Raw genomic sequence first — 22660 nt, 5'->3', positions numbered from 1 at the left:
TTATCTGATACAAAAAGGTAATCACTATACAGGTTGCAGAATAATAACAAAAGATTCTGACAAGAGGGATAGATGCCATCATTCCAATGCAATATGAAGAAAGATTAGTTAAAGACGTTAAAGTTATAGAAATTCCAGCTTCAGCGAATGTTTGTTCCATGCGTTCGGCTACTTCATGCTTAGAATTTGATATTCTCCAACACGCCATTAAGACGAAAGCATCATCTATTTCGGTCACTGCAACAGAGAAGAACATACAGAAATGAAGAAATTATAACGCAAGAAAATAATATAGAATAATGAATAATAACTTACCGAGAACTAAAAAAGGAATGGTGATGTTCCAAATTGAGCTTTGGATTCCGAGAACCGACATTAATCCAAAAGAAGTGACAACTGCTAGTGCAGCCGATACCACACTTGCCACACCCAGAATAGGCTTACTTTTCGCCCAATTGTTGCTCATATACGTTACAATGGTGAACACTGAAATAAACGCAACCAGAGCACCGATCATCGGTTTAATATTTTCAACTACTTGAAAACTTTGCTTGTCTATTGACCAATTATAATCAATGAAACAATTAACGTGTTTAAAATGATGATTACGTATACGGTCATAAACGGCTGTTCGCCATTTTTCTATGAAATTTAATTTATTCTTATCGCTTTCGTCGGTAAAATAAAGTAATCTCATAGCATTTGCTGTTTCAATCAAATCGTTTTCATCTTCGACTACGTCTCCAAAATTCAGAGAATTAATTTGATAATAGTAAGTCAATGGATCTACATCGAACGGATACCTCAATTTCTTTTTTCTCGACACTATATTATTAATTTCTGGTAAGATATCGACAATCGGATTTTCAAAGCACTTTTCCCCTACACGTCCACAAAGATCGGAATATCCAATTTCTTTTCAGTCTTCGCTGATTGTTATATTCTTAATTAATTTATCCGCCAGAATAATATCCAAAAGCACATCCTTTTCGAGCATATTTCCTCCTTGCTTTTTTACGAAAAACAAAAATAAGCAGTTTGGTATTGTTGTAAAACTCGTTAGATCAACAAATTTGGATGTGTTGAAAGGAAAGGTTTCATCAATGAATTTCTTTATATAAAAGACATTACCCGAATCTGCAATTATCAGTTTAGCTAAGCTCTCGACAGTATTTAAATACAATATAAAAACCGAGAAGGATGCTGTGACTAATACTGGAAAAATAATAAAGTAGTACGGATGAAATTCGATGAATCTTCCTAATTTTCGAAAACAGACTGATGTCCTTTCTCTTACGCAATTAATATCCATTATTGTATTACGATACCTGGCAATTGTAAAATTATTTTATTTGAAAAATTAGTAAAGTAGAAGTAAATTCTGATTAATTCCAACAACATACTGATTAAAATTCATTTATATAAAAAACGAAATCGTAATTGCCAAAATAATAAATTATACACAATGATTTACATGTATGCAGTTTCAGTGTTCTATCTGATGTAAGTAGACTTAGTCCACGGAGTGACAGATTTCTTTTTTACAAGTACTTTTAATCGCAATGTATATTTATTGAGAGATCTTGATAAACCTGTTTTTGTTGAATTCACTTCTAGTTGAAAGAAACTAACGTTGGTTTTTATAAAGTCACGTGCCTTTAATATCGCATTAATTAGCGGGGTTAGGTAGCTTTTGGCTGGAAAAAACACGTGTTTTCCGTTTTTTCTTGTGCGAAGTTTTTCCTTGGTTTTACTTTGTACAGTGTGGATTATTATACATTGTTGGATTCTACATGAAGTCAACTTTCGATTAGTTTTTTTTTCCGATTCCAGTTCTGAAAATTTGTTTTCAAGTTAGGTGCTCTGGAAGTTCCAGGTTTTCTGCCTCTACTTTCCGAGTTTTATTTGCAAGTAAGTAGTTGCATTTCATGGTGTGATAATCTGGATGCTATCTAACTTTATTTTAACATGAAATCCATCCTTATTAACTTATTTAATTTTTACTTAAAAGTTAACTTAAATTTTAACGTTTTTGAATAAAATTAATATAACCAAAAATGGTTATAAACTTCAACATCCTGAAAAACTGTTATGCCACTCAACAGTTTAGCAAGATTTTAGGATGTTTTGCTTCATTCCTCTACACCTAGTATCTGAAAATTTTGCACACCACCTGTGCAAATGACACAACCTTTCTAGGAATTATTGTTGTCAAATAATCGGTAATAAAAAGGCTGGTTTTCGAACACTCGAGGCAGTTCCTCCAGGACCTTGCCATAGAGAGGCAGTTCACGAAGAGAAGGAACATGCCATAGGACCGGCAGTTCCTCTATGATCTAGCCATATAAACATCTCCTCCAGATACTGGCCTAGCCCTAAAAGGAGGTAATATGATTATATTGTAAACTCTCTCTCTTATACTGATTATAGTTATAGAGTAGACCTATGTTTATATGTTGTTAATCTATTATTTGTCCTTGTTATTTTGGTCTTCTGTGATAAATTGTTGATTTTTATATTCCTGACTTTCGTAGTAGAGTGCTTATTCCTTATGCACAACCCACACAGAAACTTACCAGTCGAGTTATGAAAAATTAAGCCATCCAGTGACAAGGTGAGCAGGTCTAACAGATCTGACGATTAGAGGGCCTTGACCCTCGTCCGTATTCTCACAATAGTTTTCGATTATCATTTTTATCCCGTATTGTAGTTAATTAATATATATATATATATATATTGATTTCTGAATGCTTTATTTTCTTACGAGTTAAAATGTAAAATGTTTTTATGAAATATTGTCTCCAATGACTAAGACTGCAATTGTATATATAGCTTGCATATTAATATGTAAGTTCGTGAAATCTCGAAAATAGCCAGGAAAATATTACAATTTAGCAAATAATTCTTTATATTTTTTCGAAAACTTTATGTGATTATTTCTGCAAACTCCATAGGAAAATTTTTATGAAATATTTTTGTTAATTTCATATTAAATGATTTTCCTTTGTTTTCATTATCTTACCCGTTACGAATCGTTTCCAATTAGAATTTTTCCCAACGTCACTTTGATTTGAAAAATATAATTATTGTTAATTATAAAAATATCATTTTGTATTTGTTGTTCAACGAAATTTATTGATACAATAGACACGAAACCGATTATTTATGTTATGTATCTTAATGCCATTTAAAAGTAGTTGTTTTTCATATACGAGTAACATTTTATTTATTTTACTGTGAATATAATACATAGAAAAAATCGTTACAGTTCACGTATTAACATAATCGTGATTGTATTTGCAGCTATTTGAAACGTAGTAAGAACAGGAACCACAAATAGAAATTTTGTATGTTAGTTTTCTGTGAATTCAAATATGCTATTAGTGTTTATATTAAATTTAAATTTAAAAAAATTTTGCAACGAGTTGCTTAATTGACCTTCTAGTAGCGATATCTAATATTATAATATATTTTTAAAACCTTTTATATCATTTTAATCATAAATTGGCAAAAAAGACTAATTTTTATAGTAAAAAAGGCTTTTATAGACATTGTATACACCAATAATAAATAAAATCGTAATAAAGTTTAACTATAATAGAGATACACACTACCTACTTTATTTCTGTACCTGTTGACCTTTCCTCACCAGAATTTAATAATATAAATCCTCTAATAAGAAAACTGTTTGTAAAATAACAATTTTTCAACAAAAACACTGGAGTTAATTTAATTAACCTTTAGTTCATCGCCCGAGTTACCTCGGTCAGGTTACATAGCGTTATAGAAAACTCGGTCCTTTCGTTCCCGCAATTTGTTTTTTTTTTTTGAAATTTTGGAATGTTTTTTAAGTCTCCAAATTTTTTCAAAAATTTTTACCCGCGCGAAAAATATTTATCGCGATTTTAATTTACCTTTAATGACGCACAATTAACGCTTAATTGTATTTTAATGGGATTTTGATATCAAATTTCATTTATTGTTCTAAAGTTGCAGTGCACGGATTTTACTTCGGTAAAGTTATTTAAAGCTACTTTCTGATATCAAAAACGACCTCCAATAGTTTAATGTTCTTAATTAATAGATTTTATTATATATACGTTTAATTAAGTCGGGGGACCGAAATCGCAATAAAAATTTTAATTTTTAAAAAATATTTAAAAATATACGGCCAGCTAGTAATCATCCTACTTTAAACCCTTGTCCTACCGAGACGTCTACGAGAAAGTCCCGGGAAATCCAACTCCAGATGTTTTCAAGGTCATCCAGCTGTGTAAACAATGACTCATCAGTGTCAAATTTCACAGACAGAGGAGACAAAGGAAAATAACATTTGAAGATTTTTTATTTAAATTAACGCATTTCTTTCGTTTTTTTTCAGTTTTAAGTATTTTTTATGTTTAATTACATTAATATAAAAATTGTTGGAAACTAAAGCGATTAAGATATGTTGAGAAAATATAAATCATAGTTATCATAAATCATATATCAAACTTAGTAAAAAATTATATTAATAAATATAATTAGAATTTAATGAACATGTTTTCGAACAATTCCTAGCTCTGTCGACTGTAAATACAGTGGGTGATCTGTTAACGAACATAATCTGTTCCAATGCTTCGTTTGCTATCTCAATTGTTTGTTAACCTATTATCAATTTACCATATGGTTGTATATGTATCAAACACCCATAATGTGACCATATGGTTATCATGTGGTTATATTATGGTTACATTATGAATGTTTAATTATTTCGTTTTGGAGATCCCAAAATATAAAAAATATACACTTAGTACGTTTATTTATATGTAATAGTATATACATGTTACTGGCTAAACCTGATTTGAAGCATAACTAGTTCGTCCTATGCATGTTAGAATATACTAGTTTAGCCTAGGATAATCTAGTTTGGCCTAAATACTTTAGGCCAAACTAGGCAGAACTGATTTATGTACTACAAATAGCTGCCAGTGTAGAATAAATGATTTTGTGTAATTCGAACTGCCCCCAGAGTACACCCGGTGGCTAAAGTGTACCTAGGTAACCCCAATGGCAGTGCTTCGGTTAGGTTGGTTTGGTTAGGTTAACTACATTTTTAGTAGACGTCTATTTCATTTTCTTTTGTTCAAGAACTACCGTGAATCAATAACTAGTGACGTGAAACAATGGGCGATCTGCCAGCGACTCTTCTTCGGAAGGAGTACGTTGGTAGAAAGAACAGTCTGAAGTGCTGTCATTGGGGTTACCTAGGTACAGTTCAACCCCACCCTGTAAAAATAAATAAAAGATTAAATGTTTTATATGTTACACTAAGAAACACAAACAAGTTTATTTTTAATTTTAGTTTGACTTTAAAAGTTATTTATATTATTTCGTTTGAATTTTTTAAAATATTTTCGAAAGTGAATTATTTTTAAAAGTGCATGGCTTAATAAAAAAAATACAAACTGATAAGTACTGATTAGCTTATTTTTATTTTATAATTTTGTACAAGTGTTGTGTCACTTCTAATCAATACTGTTTTTTATAATTAAGTAGACTATGTTTGAATAAATTGTTTTTTAATTTTATTTTAACTATTAATATACTTAAATCAGGCCTGGCCAACCGCATGCGGCCCATTAATTAAATTGTGTGACCCGCTAAGCGATATTATATATGTATTAAAACTTTCGTTTTCTATTTTGTGTATACCAAAACAATAAAATAAATGAAAATTTGCATGTGTCATTTATATAATGTACGAGTGCGAGTATGAACTCTTCGTATAACAATGAAATCTTATTCATTTTATGTTTTACTATTTTAAAAGCATGTTTGCCTAAATTGTGGCCAATTGTAATGTTACGCATGACCAAAGTGGGCCAGGAAACAATTTGTTTGGCCAGGCGTGACTTAAGAAATCATTCTAAATTAGTATGCCTAAGACAAAGTAGTTTGGCCGGTAACATATACATAGTTTTGCATTTTAATTGGTTATGTTTTTCTGTTCGTGGGGAGTAAAAATCTGTCTAATGTCAATTGCTTTCCTCTATTCTTCAAGACATTTAAGAAGTAATTAACAGCATTGTAATGTAGAGATCCCCAAGCCAATACATTTAATCCTGGTTTTGATGATATTATAAAATTTTGTTCTAATATTTCACTTTATTACAAGATTTTTAATAGCAGATATCGGCATTAATCTTTCTTTTTCGAAAGAGAACATATCTCAATGAGTTTCGAGGTGTTCTTTTTTCCAGAGTTCTTGGCATTCTTTTGTCGTCAGATCCGTTTCAGGTTCCGATATGAGCTCTTCGATGTCCTTTATTTCTAAGATGCGATTTTTGTTACTCCTTTAGCTGCTTGAGTCTTTTTGATTATACAGTATTTTTCTTAAATAAGATTCAACTTCGCCCTACTGTAGAACAATTCGAGGCTTACTGCCTAGCAATATCAGACATTTGCTCACTCTTTCTACCTTTGCAATTATTCTAACCTTTCGAAAATAAAAACCGACACAAAACTTAACTAGTGACGTTCGACAGTCTCGCGAATACTATAAAAAATTCTTTTAGTCATAAAAATAAAAAACTGGAATTACAAGGGAGAGTTTCAATGTTTGAATGAATACTATCTGAGCAGTATATACCGGGTTGAGCGTCGATGTCGACGTCTCCCGCGCACGGAAAAGTTTCAAATTGTTGCCCAAAGACAAATGAAAACAAATCGGTATTCATTATTTATGTCGCTTCTTCTTGTGTTTGTTCTGTGAGGTATTCAATATCCACACATAAAAACCTTTCGTGCAAGTGTTCGTTATTCGATTTGTTTGTAACCCGAACTGTTTGTTAACGTATCATCCACTGTGACAGAGTGAATAATTTTTTTATTTCCTGTGTTCTAAAACTATAATATTAAGTTAATAACCCAATTTTAGTTAATTATAAATTAACAAAGATTATTGCGTGTCAGAGTTTTAGTTACTTTTTTGTATATTATTTCGATTGCTAAGCCGAATACCGACAACAGATATCCAATTACCATAAATAACAGAGGACTTTTAATATCTTCGACTGATAACGGTTGAAATTCAGATTCTTCATGAAAATCTTCATGTTCTATCGGTAACAATTTCTCAACAATTCCTGCTTCGAACAAGCGACTTACTCTAAAAATAAATCTGTACTTATACAAAGATGAATGTGAATTGTATTATATAATTCTAAATTTGTCTTACGTTTTTCTTATGTCCTTCTTAAAGGGAAAATTTCTTCGGATTGGATAAGCAGCGATGAAAGTATATAGAGAATCTGTAGACATTATATATTTATTCTTTTCTAATTTATTGATTTGCTGATTTATCTGATATTGAGACGATATGTATGCAAATCGTCCATTCTGCAATTTCTTTATCGCTTGTGGAACAGTCATCAAGTTATTATTGGACAAAATGTTTTTTTTTAAAACTTTGATATTTTCTGACTTTGATTCCTAGAATAAAAATACTATGTTTAATATTGAAAAATTCTAAAGTAGATTTTTTGAAGTTTTAGAAAATACTTACTAACATATATTTCCAGGAAGCAATTCCATCATAGGTTCCGCATGAATACTCACCATTGCGAACGAAGATAGCGAGTTCTTCAAAATCTCTTGGATAAGACTCAGTTAAAGGACACGTCATAAAAGACATTAACGCTCCGCTGTAACCAGATATCAAGACAACAATCGATAACCACCAAATTCCTATCATTATTCTGGATGATAGACCTTTTAACTTTTTTATGCTAAATCCTAATTGACATTAAAATAAATGAAACTAATAAACTACAAAATGTAAAAAAAAGTAATAAATTTTACCTTGACCCAATAATGTGCAAAATAAGTTCCAAAAGATCTGACGACGTGTCCAACAGTCTTCACCGATAAAGTCTATTTGAAGAATTGAATGCAGGAACAGTCCAAATATAAATGTAGTTGAAAATACAGCAATCCATATCTAATTACATAACAAATTCAATTTTAACTCTTACATAATATGAATTAACACGTGTTATAATGACTTACTTCTAACGTAAAAGGCTTCGTTATGGAATTCCAATCAGAAAGTTTATCTGGAGCTTTTATGACAAAAATTACTGGTTGAAATGTAAATGCAGGCGTAAACTGCATCGCAGAAAAGCGATCGTAACTTATAGCTAATGGTACGAAAGACACATCTGCTTCCTAAATTTACAAAATATATTATGAAAAACAAACTTTTAGTAAATTTAATACCAAATTTTAATATATCTTACAATATTGTTTAGAGCAATGGTGATTAACCAGTGTCTCGGGAAAAAAATATTTTTAAAGTTTTTATTCAATATATTTCTATTGGTATACTCGTAGGCAATTTTATTCTATTCTATTTTATTTTAGATTGTTTCATTCAAAATGATTCAGCTTTATTGAATACATTAAAGTTTATTAGTTTATTTTTTCTTTGTTTTCTGAGAATAGAAAACATAAAGTTGCTTATGAATTTTTGAGTGTATTTATGCTAATGCTTAGTGTAATAAAAAATAAATTAATTAATAATAATTTTTTAAGAAATATTGTAATATATTAGCAATATGTTGATATGTGATTTACACATAATCTAGTAATTATTATATATACAAACTGAAAGATTTATTTAAAAAACTATAATAATACTTTATCGATAAACGGGAAAATTCTACGACTTAATGTTTATTACAGTAATTTATTATTTTATTCTAATAAATACATAATTCAATAAACGAAGTACTTGGTTATAAAAAGACGAAATATTTAGATGTTTTTTCGTAAAAGTCACCATATAATATTTGTGCAATTATTACAGTAGTTTACACTTTTTTTACTTGTATTTAGAACACTTATTGAAGAATTAGACACCTTCTATAATTCAAAAATGTTACAATTTTTCTGATTACTCAGGATTTATTTCTTCATAATTTGAAGTTTGGACTATTTACAAAAAGTCAAAATTAACTTTTGAATCCATCTTTATCTATATTACACTGCTTTAGTAACAGTCACAAAAACAGTAGAAGTAACAGTCACAAAAAATTTTCTGCTTTGAAGAACTCTTCTTAAAACACGGGTAAAAATTGGTAAAAAATCCCAATGGTTAAAAAAGATCAAGTGTCAGCCTTTCTCTGTAGGTTTCTGACACTTTTACAATTAAAAACACAAAGAAATTTTTCACACTATCATTTTTATCCATTCTTTTAAACTGCTTCTGGCCCTCTAGTGGTAGATACGAGTATCTACGAGTTTTTTAAACAAAACATTAACATTTTCTGCCTCATGGAACACTCTATGAGGCTGAAAACGTTAGCGGCTGAGCGGTCTTAGAATCCTGAACACTGGGTTCGCGCCTCGCTTGGACGGGCTTGCCACATGGAGTTTTCCGGGTTTTCTCCACGTTTGAAACGCGTAAATAGGGGCCTGTTTTTCTTAAAAGACCTCCCTGAAGGCATCCCCCTAGGCAGAACACCTAAGTGTTGCGTTGCCATAAATCAACAAACAAACAGTTAAATAAATGTTTCTCAGTGATAGAAGGTGTTTAATTAATTATTTTAGTGTTTCATTATGTGTTTCAAGAACGCTGAGTTTGATATTTATTTATTCTTATATTTAGATTTTACTTACGTAATTTGCAACTTGTCCTGTAATTCCGATCCATGTACCATTTTGATTTATATATCCTAAATGATCAAGAATCGGATGCACTACAAAATAACTAATTAAATTTCATAATTAGATATATATACTTAATATTCTTCAGTTTAAGAAACAATAAGAAAATTTTCAACAAACTTTTCAATATATATTTTTCAAGGATATCTATATTATTAATTAATAGTTAAACAGTGAAAGAAAGCGTTAAAAATGAAAGAGTAAAATTTCGACAAGGCAGACAGCAAAGCAGAACAAAATGAAAAAAATATAGATTAGCACATGTCACACACAAATGACATATAACAAAAATAATTTACGAAATCAGAAATATAGTATTAAATATAATGAAACAATTATATACCAGAAGAAATAAAAATTCGTTTTTCCACATCGAACGAAATTATTTTCAGATTCTAGGTGTTTTATATTGTTAGATAATAAATATATTGAGAAATCAGGACATAGGAAACAGTATTATTGATGCGTTATGGCAATTTGACTGTTATGGATTGGTTGAATAAAGTCTGTGAGATGCCACAGATAAAAAACCGTTGACTGTCATAAAGCAATTGATGAATGGTTCAATTATAAATTGCCAACAATGTAAGTATTCAAAGTAATCAGAGATCAGAACTCACTTGAAGTTTTTAAACTTTTGTGCTGAAAATTTTTCTAAAATCTCGAAATTTTTGTAGCGAAACTATGAAACAATATTGTATGGGGAATCTTCCTAATTTTCGAACCATCTCAGAACGAATTCGTGTTGCACAAATGTTGTCTTTTACGAAAATTACTGAAATTTTAGTAAACTGGCAATGATCGTGAAAATAAATCAGATTTTTACGTTTTTTTAGACTGTTTAATAGCATTAGAATTTCATTTATAAATTTTTGTCACAGCATAATACAAAAACCATCAAAATACTTAATTTTCATTTGGTATAACTAAATTCGTTTACACATTTTCTTCAGAAACTACTGAACGTTTTATAAAATATATTTGTATTTATTTTATAAAACATTAAATTTCCTTTCATTGATTTCAGATATTATATTATATTAATTTATTTCGATCAAAACTTTAATACGTTTATATTCGAAAGCAATTTATTGCATTTTTTCTTATATTCTTTATGACAGTTCACTTTCTACCATAGGTATTAACTAATTTTTGTATTCATTCTGAACTCCTACTTCCCGTAGATGTGCTTTTGAATATTTATCTGAAGGCTATGTGATGTTTTTTTCTGTCGAATGCAACATTCATGCGTTCATTTACTTGTTTAGTTTATGTAATTTCTTTTACGTTACACTTTTATTTTTACAAGTAATTTATGATCGATTGGCATCTCTCATGTTCAGTGTTCTCTATATACTCACAATTGAAATACCCAAAGCATTCAGCCAGAATTGGTTAATTACCTTTTACCTTTTAGCCTTTATTCCTTTCTGTCGAATTATTATCTTTTGAGACACAACTCTAGCTTTATTTTGTATTTATTTGGCTTATCAAAATATGGCTACTTTGTGCCAAATTTTGCTACTGTTATTTTAGTTTGCCTAAATGTATCATTTGGGAAATTGGTTACATTTTGGGCTACATAATATAAATATATATATATTATATATCATTATATATAAATATATTACTTAAATAAAAATACATTTTAAAATGGTGTTTTGTCGTTTTTTTATTAATGACAGACCCAAGTAAAAACAAAAATACTTGTGTTTTTCAAATAAATTTTTTCTCGCTTTTAAAATAATTGAATTTATCCATTTCTAAGTATAAATTGGAAGTGTCTGTAGTTATGATAAAAAATACCAAATATTTATTTGTATATAATAATTAAAAGTTTAATTACACAAAACATTGAACCCAGTCTGTCCGAGTGTAAGTAAACGAGCAAAAAGGAGCAAGAGTTGATAAATATTTATTCGCGAATAAGAGAATTAAATAATGATTTACATTTCTTTGCTTTCAAAATAAAGACAACAGATAAGAAAATCTGTTTCACTTTAAAAGCTATTTACAAAGTTAAGTAAAACAAGTTTTGTATGAAGTAAATTTAGAAATGATATATACAAATTATAAAAATAAGCTGTAAATTTTAAAGAGTTGAGTATTGTGAGCAGATATAATAGTTTTTTTTATTAAGATTGCCTTAAGATTTCAACTTACCTAAATTTTAATTTATCGTGGATAACTTTAAAAAGCGGAAAAAACGTTCCACCCGTTATTTGTGTTTCGGCTTCGTTATACGACATAAATAATGGTTTCTGAAAAACAAACGTAAAGGTATCATATATTCTTTCGTTTATTTATTATTTTTTATTGATTATTATGTATAGTAAATGTATTTACCCGTACACCTGCAACTCTCCAAACGTACGAATGGTTGGATACTCCTATTTAAAGTGTTTATTACAGATTACTTTTTAGTAATGAATTTCTAATTGTAGAATTTCGCTGCATTTATAAACTTCAGCAAAACTGACAACAAATGACTAAGAATTTTTGGAAATTTATTTCACACCACAATAGCTTATAAAAACATATTAAAACCAAATTAAATTTATCACCATTAATAATGTTTATTTTTACATTACGTCTACTTTTATTTTTCTTTGTAAACACTAAATGTGTTCAAATTTAGTTCTGATTTTTACTTTGAGATGCTATTCTTTGAGTTTTTCTTTAAAGCTAATCCATAAATTATAAAAAAATAACATATTTTTAGATCTATATTTCATATTTAGTAATAGTTTGGAATATTGTTTTTACAAGTTTAATGAAGATAAAGCTTAGATATTTTCATTTCTGTATGTCGATAGAGACATACAAAAACAAACAATTTTCTGTTGCTGTTTATCAGGAATTTTTTATATTCGCGGTAACAGATTCGCTACAACATAATAAAAATACATTTATTTAGCGTTAGAACCGAAAAAAACATCCGTGAAATGCGATTTTATATATATTACCCGTTATTCAGATCAGTTTTTACAGTAAAACACAGTGGATATTTCGATTAAATGGGATCTTTAAGAAAAAATAATCGCGATGAAACGAACTTTTTTATTACGGACAATATACTTTTGTTTTATTGAGCATTTACTATACTTATATTATTAGTATTACTATAATAAATGCAGACAAATAAATTTAATATGAGTGAATCGGTAAATTTTTCTAATACCATTTACAATTACAATTCATAATTGCATACTCTACAATATGTCAGGTTGAGCCTTTTAAACTATTTTTAATAAATTTATATTTATATGAATTATTTGGGAGGATTTTATTGTCAATCGAAAACAGAATTGATTTCGTATTTTAAAATGCTTTCTCATAATCTATTACATCGTAGAAACAGTTACATCTTTTGTAAAAAACTGTAAATGTTATTTCTGAACAAATGCAATTAATCGATTGGTATAATTTATGGTCTTATACTACTACAATGTAAAAGGAAAAATGCGAAAAATAATCTTCGGTTATGTCTTCGTTGTTCTGTCTCAAAAGTAATGTATGAAGATTATTAAATTGTAATTTTACATTTTTGAATTTCAATAAAAATATTTACCTTTGAAAATATTTAATGTAAAAAATGGAAAAGTTTACAATATATCAATTGCAATTATACAGTCGACCCCTATAACACTGTTGATTTTTACGTTTTATATGAATTCCATGTTGTACGAGTAACTTAGATTTTACAAATACGCGAGCCGTTCACAGCCCGGCACACATATTTGTAAAATCTAAGTGACTCGTACAACATGGAATTCATATAAAACGAAAAAATAAACCGTGTTATAGGGGTGGACTTCTTTTTTCATATTTTCGTCTTTTTCGTTTTATAAAATTCAATAAAGTGCGATAACTTTCCGTATTTTTTAAAAATGTTGAAATATTCTTTACCTGTTTGATGTTATTATATTTTATAGAGGAACAACATTGAAAATAACTGATGTCTAAAGCTTACGGTTTAATTATCACGAAAATTATTATGAAAATCAGATATGTTTAAAATTTGATTTTACTTTTAATAAATTTGTAAAGTTATTGGTTTCAAATAATTATTAAAAGTTCACCTGTTTTTGAGAGAAACCAACAAGGGAATGGAAATTTTCTTTGTGTTAGAAGGAGGTAAGATCACTCTCTTCGAAAGTAGTCACAAAATGTTTGATTTTGACACGTCTCTCTGCGAAAACCGCCTGACATTCGTTACGCATTGGAAATTTGGAGGAATATTTCGAATAAAAGTAATAGGTCACAACAAAAAGAGCCCTCACTGATTTATCAAATCTTTTCGTCCTTGAAACACTACTTTCCATCTTATTTACCCTTTAAAGTAAAAAGATCTACGTTCTAAATTTTGTGGTTTCAAGAAAATCACTATCCTGATAAACGATAGAAGTTAATATTACTTCATAAATCACAGGTAATATCACTTAAATATTTGAACTATTTNAAAATTATTTAATTTGACTTGTGTTTGAGAGAAATACACTAAAAAGGAAATGGAAACTTTCTTTCTGTTTTTCACTGGAAAAGTCAAAATCGTGAGTGTAAGCACAAATAAATTTACATTAGTTTATGTCAAAACTATTCTATAGACAGATTTTCAGATGTTTATACATTTTTATTTTGAATATGAAACAATGTTTTGTTGGAGTCTCTGTTCTCTCAATAGCTTATACACCATTAAATTAAAATTGAATACAATATAAGATTAGGTTCAAATTTTATTGTCACGTTAATTTGCAACTGTTTAAACTTGAAAACGAAAAAGAAAACTACAAACTTATTTATTTTTTATAAAAACAAGTTTTCAACCTTCCATAATTATTACAACACACTTAAACAAATAGAAACATTTAGAAACCGACAATATTTACAATATATGTTGCAATATTTAAACAAAATGAATATATGTTTAATTAAATATAACTCATCATACTCACTCTCGTTTGAAAAAATATCATCAAAACACGAAGAAAACGAAACAAACAGAAAAATGACTTTCACTTTTGCAAAGTTCATTTCAAATCACTACCAGTTTACCTGTTTGGTACGTAAATGTTATATACAATAGCCATTGTTTACACATTGTTGTTATGGAAATGAAGGATAATATGTTTTACTCTCATGAGAATTTCTTCCTACTGAAACACGATATGAACAATGTAGTAAGAACTACTCGATGAATTTTTTTTTGAGGTTAACGGTATTGGACCTTACTTCCGGATCTGTTCTATGCAAGTGCCAAACAAAAGTTATTTTAATTCCTGACAAACGCAAGCACTACGCTACAGGCTTCGTATCCAGTTTCTATATTGTAAAAATCATAATAACATGCTCTAATTTTTATGCGTGCATCGTGGTTAGAATTTAATTTATAAATAAATCTATACTTTTTAATTTTCGCAGAATTATTTTTGTGTGAATTGGTGTTTTATAGGTTACTGTTCTGATTTTTTTATAGTATTAAGAAAAAAAATGATAATCAAAAAAGTGGGAAATTTTTTATAGAAGTGTTATTAGTTTAATTCTACGTAATTCGCGCAATGACAGATTTATGTTATATTGAAAATAATGTTAACTCTAAAAATCAAAGATTATTTGATGAAGTTGTCTACACTGTAAGCATTATAGAAGTTAACAAAAACTCCCCTTGCAGAAATATTTTTTTATTGTAGAAAAATTAAGAAACTTTTACTTAGGTACATGCTAAATAAATGCAAACTTCAAAACATAAACTTAATATACTTAAAACTGTTCTGAACAACAGATAACACACAGTTAGCAAAAAGTATTGAGATTTTCTTTTACTGCCATTTAAAAGTAATTACGTTATTTTAAAAGATCTTATTGCTATTTATTACAATTATTTTTCTATAATTTTTTCTTAAAACGACGTTTTGATATTCTCAGTATCTTTTCGAGTTAAGAGCTTATAAATGTCAGAAAATACAATTCCCTATTTTTTAAAAAGATTGCATTTTCGATTTCTAAACAACAAAGTTCGCAAGAAATAAATTATAATTTTATAATAGAATTTTCCTGAAGTATTAATTTGTAATTACACAAACATTCGATTCTATTACAATTTTATTCATATGAAAATACGTTGCATTTTTTGATAGTTTGCAGGTAATAAGCTGCGTTATACTCAAACGATTAATGTATGTTTTTAACTTGCTTTTACGTAATAAATTCCAGAATATAAAAGAAACAAAAATTTATAATATAGTGGAAACATTTTAAATAAAAAGAAAAAAATTAGCAAAATGAAAAAAAAGTTTCAAAATTAAGACAGTTGTGAAAAAGCGATTTTTCGCATTTATTTTTTCTCTGAACTAAACAGGAAACTGTCAGAAACTTTTCATAACATATCGAAGCAATTGTTGCTGATGAGAGTACACATAGATTACAACGCTATTACAAATATACCAATTGCAATTATTACAATTGTATTTAATAAATTCAAGTAACGATTTTATTTCCACTTTTTAAAAAAGATGTTAAAATTTTTATGCTAAAATAATATGTTAGAAATAATCTTCTATAAAGTTTAAAAATCGTAACGTTGCAGCTTGAAAAAATTTCATGCGCAATAACTTTTTCGATTTATAATAAAATGCTATTTACTTTATTTCAATCTGACGATTGTAAAGTTGCAAGTATATAAATATTCTTAAAAATAAAATGCATATTTTAATTATGAACATTTATGATAAAAATTGTATCGTTTTAATAAATATGTAAATGTATAAATACAATAATTCCAAGATTTTTTTTTGTATATTTTATGAACAAAATGAAAGTCAACAGGGTATAAGGTAAAAAAATAAGAGAGTTAAATTGAAGAACTGTTTACATAAATTAAGTGTATTTATTAATTGAAATATTTAACAATATGTTGAAAAATATTACAGTTGTTATGGTTACACCATTATTAAATTTGATTAATTTCCTCTGCAGTGTACAAACGAGATCGATATTGTCGGTTACGTGACACTTTTGCAGTCGATAAATTAATTAAACTTTTCAGTTTATATTTTTCTTCTAGTAATAATTATAAATCGGTGATAAACAGAATTCTAATTTACAATCACGACAAAATATATAAAGCAGAAAAATATATGTGATTTTATAATTTATTTAACGATTACGTATATAAATACATTACTACAGACAATATATACAGATATATTCCAAAACTTTCCAAAATTAAGTTTAAAATATTATAATTAAGATCCAGTATATTTCATAACAGCTCCAGACTTAACATAGAATTGTGGATTAAAAATGACAAAAATTCAACTCGAATTATTTAAAGGTATTAATATGTATTTTTTCATCAAACGCAGTATCCGAGGTGGAATCAGTCTAACTTTATGGTATTTGCTAAAGCGAATAACCCTCTAATCCCAAAAACCTACAATAAAAATCAATGTCATAACTATATTATTTGGATGGATGCTAATAATCTCTATGGATTTGTGATGAGTTCTTATCTACCTGTAAATAATTTCAGATGGTGATCTGAGGACGAGGTAAGTGCTTTAGACAATAGTAATATTCCTGATAGGAATAATATAAGTTATATTTTAGAGGTTGATTTAAATTATCTACCAAATGTTCATGAACGCCATAATGAGCTGCTATTAGCTCTTGATCATGCAAATATTCCATTTGATTTATTATCAAATTATCAAAAATCGGTATTAACTAAATTAAATTTAAAATATAAAAATAATAATAAGAAGAAATTAATTCTGACTTTGTCTTATAAACAAAATTATGTAATTTGTTACAGAAATTTAAAATTTTATTCAGAAAAAGGTTTAATATTAACTAAAATTCATCGAGTGCTTGCATTTAACCAAGAGCCCTAGCTTAAAAATTACGTAGGTTTTAATTAAAAAACCGTCAGAAGTCAATGAATGATTTTCATAAATTTTTTTCGAACTGATGAATAACTTCTTCTTTGGTAAAACGTGTTAGAATGAATGCAAATGTTTAAATTTATAAACAGCTATGACTAAAAGTCAATGTCGAAAATATTTATTTTAGTCATCTCTCGAAAATATCCAAATTATTAATGATAATCTCACGATTTTTAAAATGAAAAAAACTAACTTATGTTTGGATAAACCTATTTATATAGGTTTTTGTGTATTAGAATTAAGTAAATTGCATATGTATCAAACATTTTATAAAATATTTATAAATAAATATGCAAAAAATGTGAATTTATTATATACAGATACTGATTCGCTAATGCTTCAAATTTATACGAATAATTCATATAATGACTTTAAATCATTTCCAGATATTTTTGATTTCAGCAACTACCCTAACACACATGAATTATTTGATGTAACAAATAAAAATAAGCTAGAATATTTTAAAGACCAGACAGCATTTAAACTTAGAATAGAATTAGAACCGAAAATATATTCGTACGTTTCCAATAATCAAAATAAAAAAATGACTAAAGGAATTAAAGAATTTCTTTATAAAACCTTTAACCACAAGAAATATAAAAAAGTTATATTTAATACCGAACTATTGAGACATCAGCAGTACGGTATTAAAAGAAAACACCATGTTGTAACAACATATCTTCAAATAAAATATCTCTCTCACCATTTTATGACAAAAAATTTATTTCTGATAATGGTATAGATGTGATATCGTTCGGACATTATAATTTTTATATTTAAATTCTTTCAGATTCTCTGATATCATCTTCCCCCCAATACAGTTACATATTATTGTACAAGAGGAAAGGAAATTCAAAAAGTTCTTTAATACATGGTGTTTCGAGTAAAACTTATCGTTGTTTAAAGCAAGCTGTAAATAAAGCTGGATTATTTAAATTACCCGAGAATAAGAAATACTTTTTTAATTTTTTTGGTTGTCTAACCAGATAACGATGGTGTTAAGTAACAAAAATTTCATAAAATGCGATTGTTCTAACTGTAATTGTACATTTTAAAAATGTTGTAACCAAATACCATGTTTATTTATATATATAAAATTAAAACTATATCCTAATACCGAGTTCTTTTTATAGAATTCAAACACATTACATCATTTGAGTGGGAAAAATTTTTCTAGTTTACCGATAGGTGAAAATAATACCAGACGTTTTAAAAACTATATTAAATGGGAGATTATAAGCCAAAAACTGATTTAAGCTAAGTCCTCATTTTCAAATTCGCAGATAATTTAAACTGGGAATTAATATGGAAAAATTATATATTTACTACTATATTTATCGAAAATCATATTAAACACGCGAAATAGAGTGTAATTTCAAAACATCAAATATTAGACGAATAATTCATGAATAAGTTTTTGAACTATCTTAATTGGGATAAAATAGCAAAATTTCAACTTTTCTCAGATAATTTCATCTAGAAATATATTGATAAATTGAATATGAAAATAGTTTTAAAATACAGTATCAACACTTAAAAACAGATAATCTGTGGGAATTACAAGATTTTCTCCACTGGGATTTGGTTTCTCGTTATCAAATACTGAAGGAAGATTTTATTCAGGATTTCAAATACCATTTTTTCTGGTGTTATATTAACAAATATCAGAAACTAGATCAGAAATATATCGCTAAAAATTCTCACAGTTTGCTAGTTTATATACTTCAGGATATTAGTAACATCATTGATGATATAATGGAAAACTTAAATAAATTTGATGAAGAAAAAGAAAATTAAAATCTGTAACATATCGATTTTAAAGAAATAAAAAATAGTTAAAAAAGTCAATTGTTTTTTAAATGTAAAAATTAATTGTATTATCTACAAATCAGAAATATATCGCAATATTTCTAATATCATTGATAAAGAATAAAAAACTTACGTTTCGTTTTTAAAAAAAGGTCCTTGTGTGAGGAGATGTTGGTATGAATAAAAAATTATTTGAGAGATGCCGTCCACACAACTTATTTTGAGGAAACTGCTTTGGGTAGTAATTAACAAAAATAGATTTAAAAAATGCGGGACCGCTTTGAGGGTATCAATTTAGGTGTCAGTTAAATAGATTTTAAAAAATGCAGTCCACTTTGAGTATTTGACAGAGGTGTCGATAATAATTAAAGAATGCGGTCCAATAATTCGTTAAAAAATATATTACCACAGTTTGCTTGTCTATATTCGCGATATCAATTATATTTTCTTTAAAACTAAGAACCAATCATATTTTTCTTTAAGAACCAATTGTTTTTTAAACTCCAATTATATATTATCTACAGATTAAATAAAACTCACATTGTTGAACCCACATGTTATCCGCCATTACCATTGAACAAAGAGTATAACGTGGAGTCGATAAGACTTAGTTCAGGGTACAGAGCGTATAGCAGAGGGCGCGATTTTGAAATTCAAATATTTTAAAGTTGTATTATCGTTTTAATTCGATTTGTATTATTACTTCATATTAAATTCTTATACAAACTTAATATAATCTATACTGTATCGGTCTTTATTTCGATATAATTCAATTTGCATTATTACTTTATGATATCTCTCGTTAACATTATTATATTAAATTTATATACTAAATAAAACTAATTAATTTTATAACCCTTTGTATATCGAACGTATACTACTGGTACAGTGTGGAATATATTTTAAGAAAACACCATTAATTGTTAGTTAGGCTAAGACTCCACTAGCATAAAAACGTGCGTAAAACCCCTCACAGTAAAAGCTTTTAATTACGCCTGACCAGGTCGTAAAACCAGCGTAAAAGCGAGTTGAGCAGTGTTCGACTCGCTTTTAAGCTGGCTTTATGACCTGCTCGGAGGTAAAATATTTTACGGCAAGGGTTTTTATGCCATTTTTACGGTAGTGGAGTCTTGGCCTTACTTAATAAAATATAGCCTAATTGCTTGGTATTTTATATAAATTACTTTTCTAAGAAAAAGTTAGTGTTTTATATTTAAGCTGCAATCATGAATGTATATGGTTTGGTAATTACTTACAACTACTATATAAATTATTTCACTTTTCATTCTTTGTAGAAATCTCTGGATGCTTGTGTTTCCGCAGCAATAAACTATGTGTTCAATATCCTGAGAATTTTCCATTTGTCTTTCGCTATTTAAAGTAAAAAAATTAAAAAAAGAAAAGTATGGTTTTTTAATTATTGATAGAAATGGGAGAATTAACGATGTATACAATGGATTATAAGGTCATTCGAACGATGTGCAGAAGACATGAAAGAAAAAAATATATATAAAACATAGTTAAACTTTATTCATGTTCAACAAGATAGGTCTTGAATTGAAGTATTATAAATATTTAAATTTTTCAAATGTTAATATGGTTCATTAATATGTATTTCACACATCCTAGAACTTTGCAGAACGTTTACAATCCTATGCAGAACGTTTACAGTCTGTAATAACCAGATTAGTAAAAAAATTATTTACAACAAAATTTATGAAAGTCCTCTTAAAAAGATTTTGTGGTGTTATTCTTTCTATATACCATTTACCAAACAAGAAAAATATATACAATTTATGTATGGTTTAACAGAATTTGTGCAAAAATGGAATTTAAAAATAATCATATAATTTTATATAAAAAACAACTAACGAAAGTCAGGTAAGTTGTTTGTGTCATTGAGCTTTGGTAAAAAAATTTAGTTTTTTTTTCATGGATACACATATGAATAAAACAAAAAATTTGGTTATTTGATACTAGATTTTCATCCTAAAACAGATAAAAAAAATTTTTGTGAAAGATTCGTGTTTTCCCCAAAAAAAGGTATTTTTTGAATATACTTACTGACGAAATGAAAAACGTAAAAGAAATAATTATATGTAGGCACTTTTAACGAAATCTACTCTTCAACAAACAGCAATATTGTAAGAAGCTACTCCCCACAATTTAAAGATTTGTGTGAAATTTGCGATAACTTACCTGCCGATGTTTGTAAGTTAGAAAAACATTTTAAAAATTATCAGGAAAGTGAAAAACACGTTGCTATAAATTCCAACAAAAAATATTGGTTAATCAATCTGGTAGATTGGTTAATCAATCTGGTAGATCAATCTTCTGCTGGCACATTTAATGTCCATGGTAGAAGAAGTTATTGTTAATTTGGTCAATGTTTCAATATTAATGTAGAACCATTAATTAAATAATTATAATATTTAAATTTTGTGTGTCATTCTAATATAGTATATTGACGTTTCAAAATGTTTACTATAGAAAATTGATAAATTCACCATATGTGAATTGCAATTATGGTTTAATTGCTCTGGCTTTACTGTCTTATGAATATCAATAAACTGCAATAACTCCCTATATTTTTAAATAAACTGAAATACTCTTTGCCTGTTTGATGTCATTATATCTTAGAAGAGGCCATTTTTAAAAATATTATAAGCTGTTGACAACTATATCAATATCAGATACGATATATGATTTCAGTAGTAGTGGTTTGACACATACTGATCACAAAATTAATTTCAGATGTTGAATAAATTAAAATTACAAATAAAAATTTATTCAATGAAATTATTTCAGATAACTAAATTAATTTTTCGATCACAAATCTTAATTTTATTTTAACAATAAGGTTGTATTAATTTTTAAATTTAAATTTTATTTTATTTTAACAATAAGTACTCACAAAATTATAATTACAAAATAATTTTTTTAAAATTGCAAATAAAAATTTGTTGAATAGAATTATTTCAGATCACAAAATTAATTTTTCAATAAATTTCCTAAATAAATTTGAGTGGCACTAAACACAAAATTAATTTTTCTAATCACAAAAATAATTTTTACTCAAAGGAAATAATCCGAATGTTGAGAATATTCAAGTAAATTTTTAAAATATGAAAGTATTAAATGTTTTAATATCGAATAAAATTAAAACACAATAATTGTATGAAATAATATAACACCAAAAC

General features: G+C 27.6%; 2 protein-coding genes across 2 annotated transcripts in view; one reads left to right on the top strand and one right to left on the bottom strand.

The window, feature by feature from the left end:
- Nucleotides 1-5142: 5142 nt before the first annotated feature.
- LOC111639688 (probable glutamate receptor) lies at nt 5143-11957 on the bottom strand. The gene is made up of 8 exons (XM_023385607.1): nt 11872-11957; nt 9661-9751; nt 8050-8208; nt 7843-7981; nt 7547-7776; nt 7220-7473; nt 7024-7150; nt 5143-5268 (listed from the first exon to the last, which is right to left on the bottom strand). Exons 1-8 carry the CDS (start codon nt 11955-11957, stop codon nt 5143-5145), a joined length of 1212 nt encoding a protein of 403 aa, XP_023241375.1.
- Nucleotides 11958-13817: 1860 nt separating this feature from the next.
- Nucleotides 13818-22660, top strand: part of LOC111639687 (probable glutamate receptor) — a 46010-nt gene continuing 37167 nt past the window's right edge. The window contains exon 1 of the mRNA XM_023385606.1: nt 13818-13845. Coding sequence (XP_023241374.1) covers nt 13818-13845 — 28 coding nt within the window. The remainder of the gene's footprint in view (nt 13846-22660) is intronic.

The sequence above is a fragment of the Centruroides sculpturatus genome, unplaced genomic scaffold (genome assembly GCF_000671375.1).
Source record: "Centruroides sculpturatus isolate CEXI.00-Female unplaced genomic scaffold, Cexi_2.0 scaffold1229, whole genome shotgun sequence".
Taxonomy (NCBI): domain Eukaryota; kingdom Metazoa; phylum Arthropoda; class Arachnida; order Scorpiones; family Buthidae; genus Centruroides; species Centruroides sculpturatus.
The sequence above is the reverse complement of the archived record's forward strand: the minus strand, read 5'-3'. Positions and strand labels throughout refer to the sequence as shown.

Excerpts from the sequence above, each read along its gene's own strand:
- LOC111639688 (XM_023385607.1), bottom strand. The coding sequence starts at position 11,957 with ATGTCGTATAACGAAGCCGAAACACAAATAACGGGTGGAACGTTTTTT. Across the intron at positions 7,151-7,219 it reads AAGAAGGACATAAGAAAAAC|AGTAAGTCGCTTGTTCGAAG; the intron begins GTAAGACAAATT and ends ATTTATTTTTAG. Across the intron at positions 5,269-7,023 it reads AAAGTCCTCTGTTATTTATG|GGTGGGGTTGAACTGTACCT; the intron begins GTAATTGGATAT and ends TTATTTTTACAG.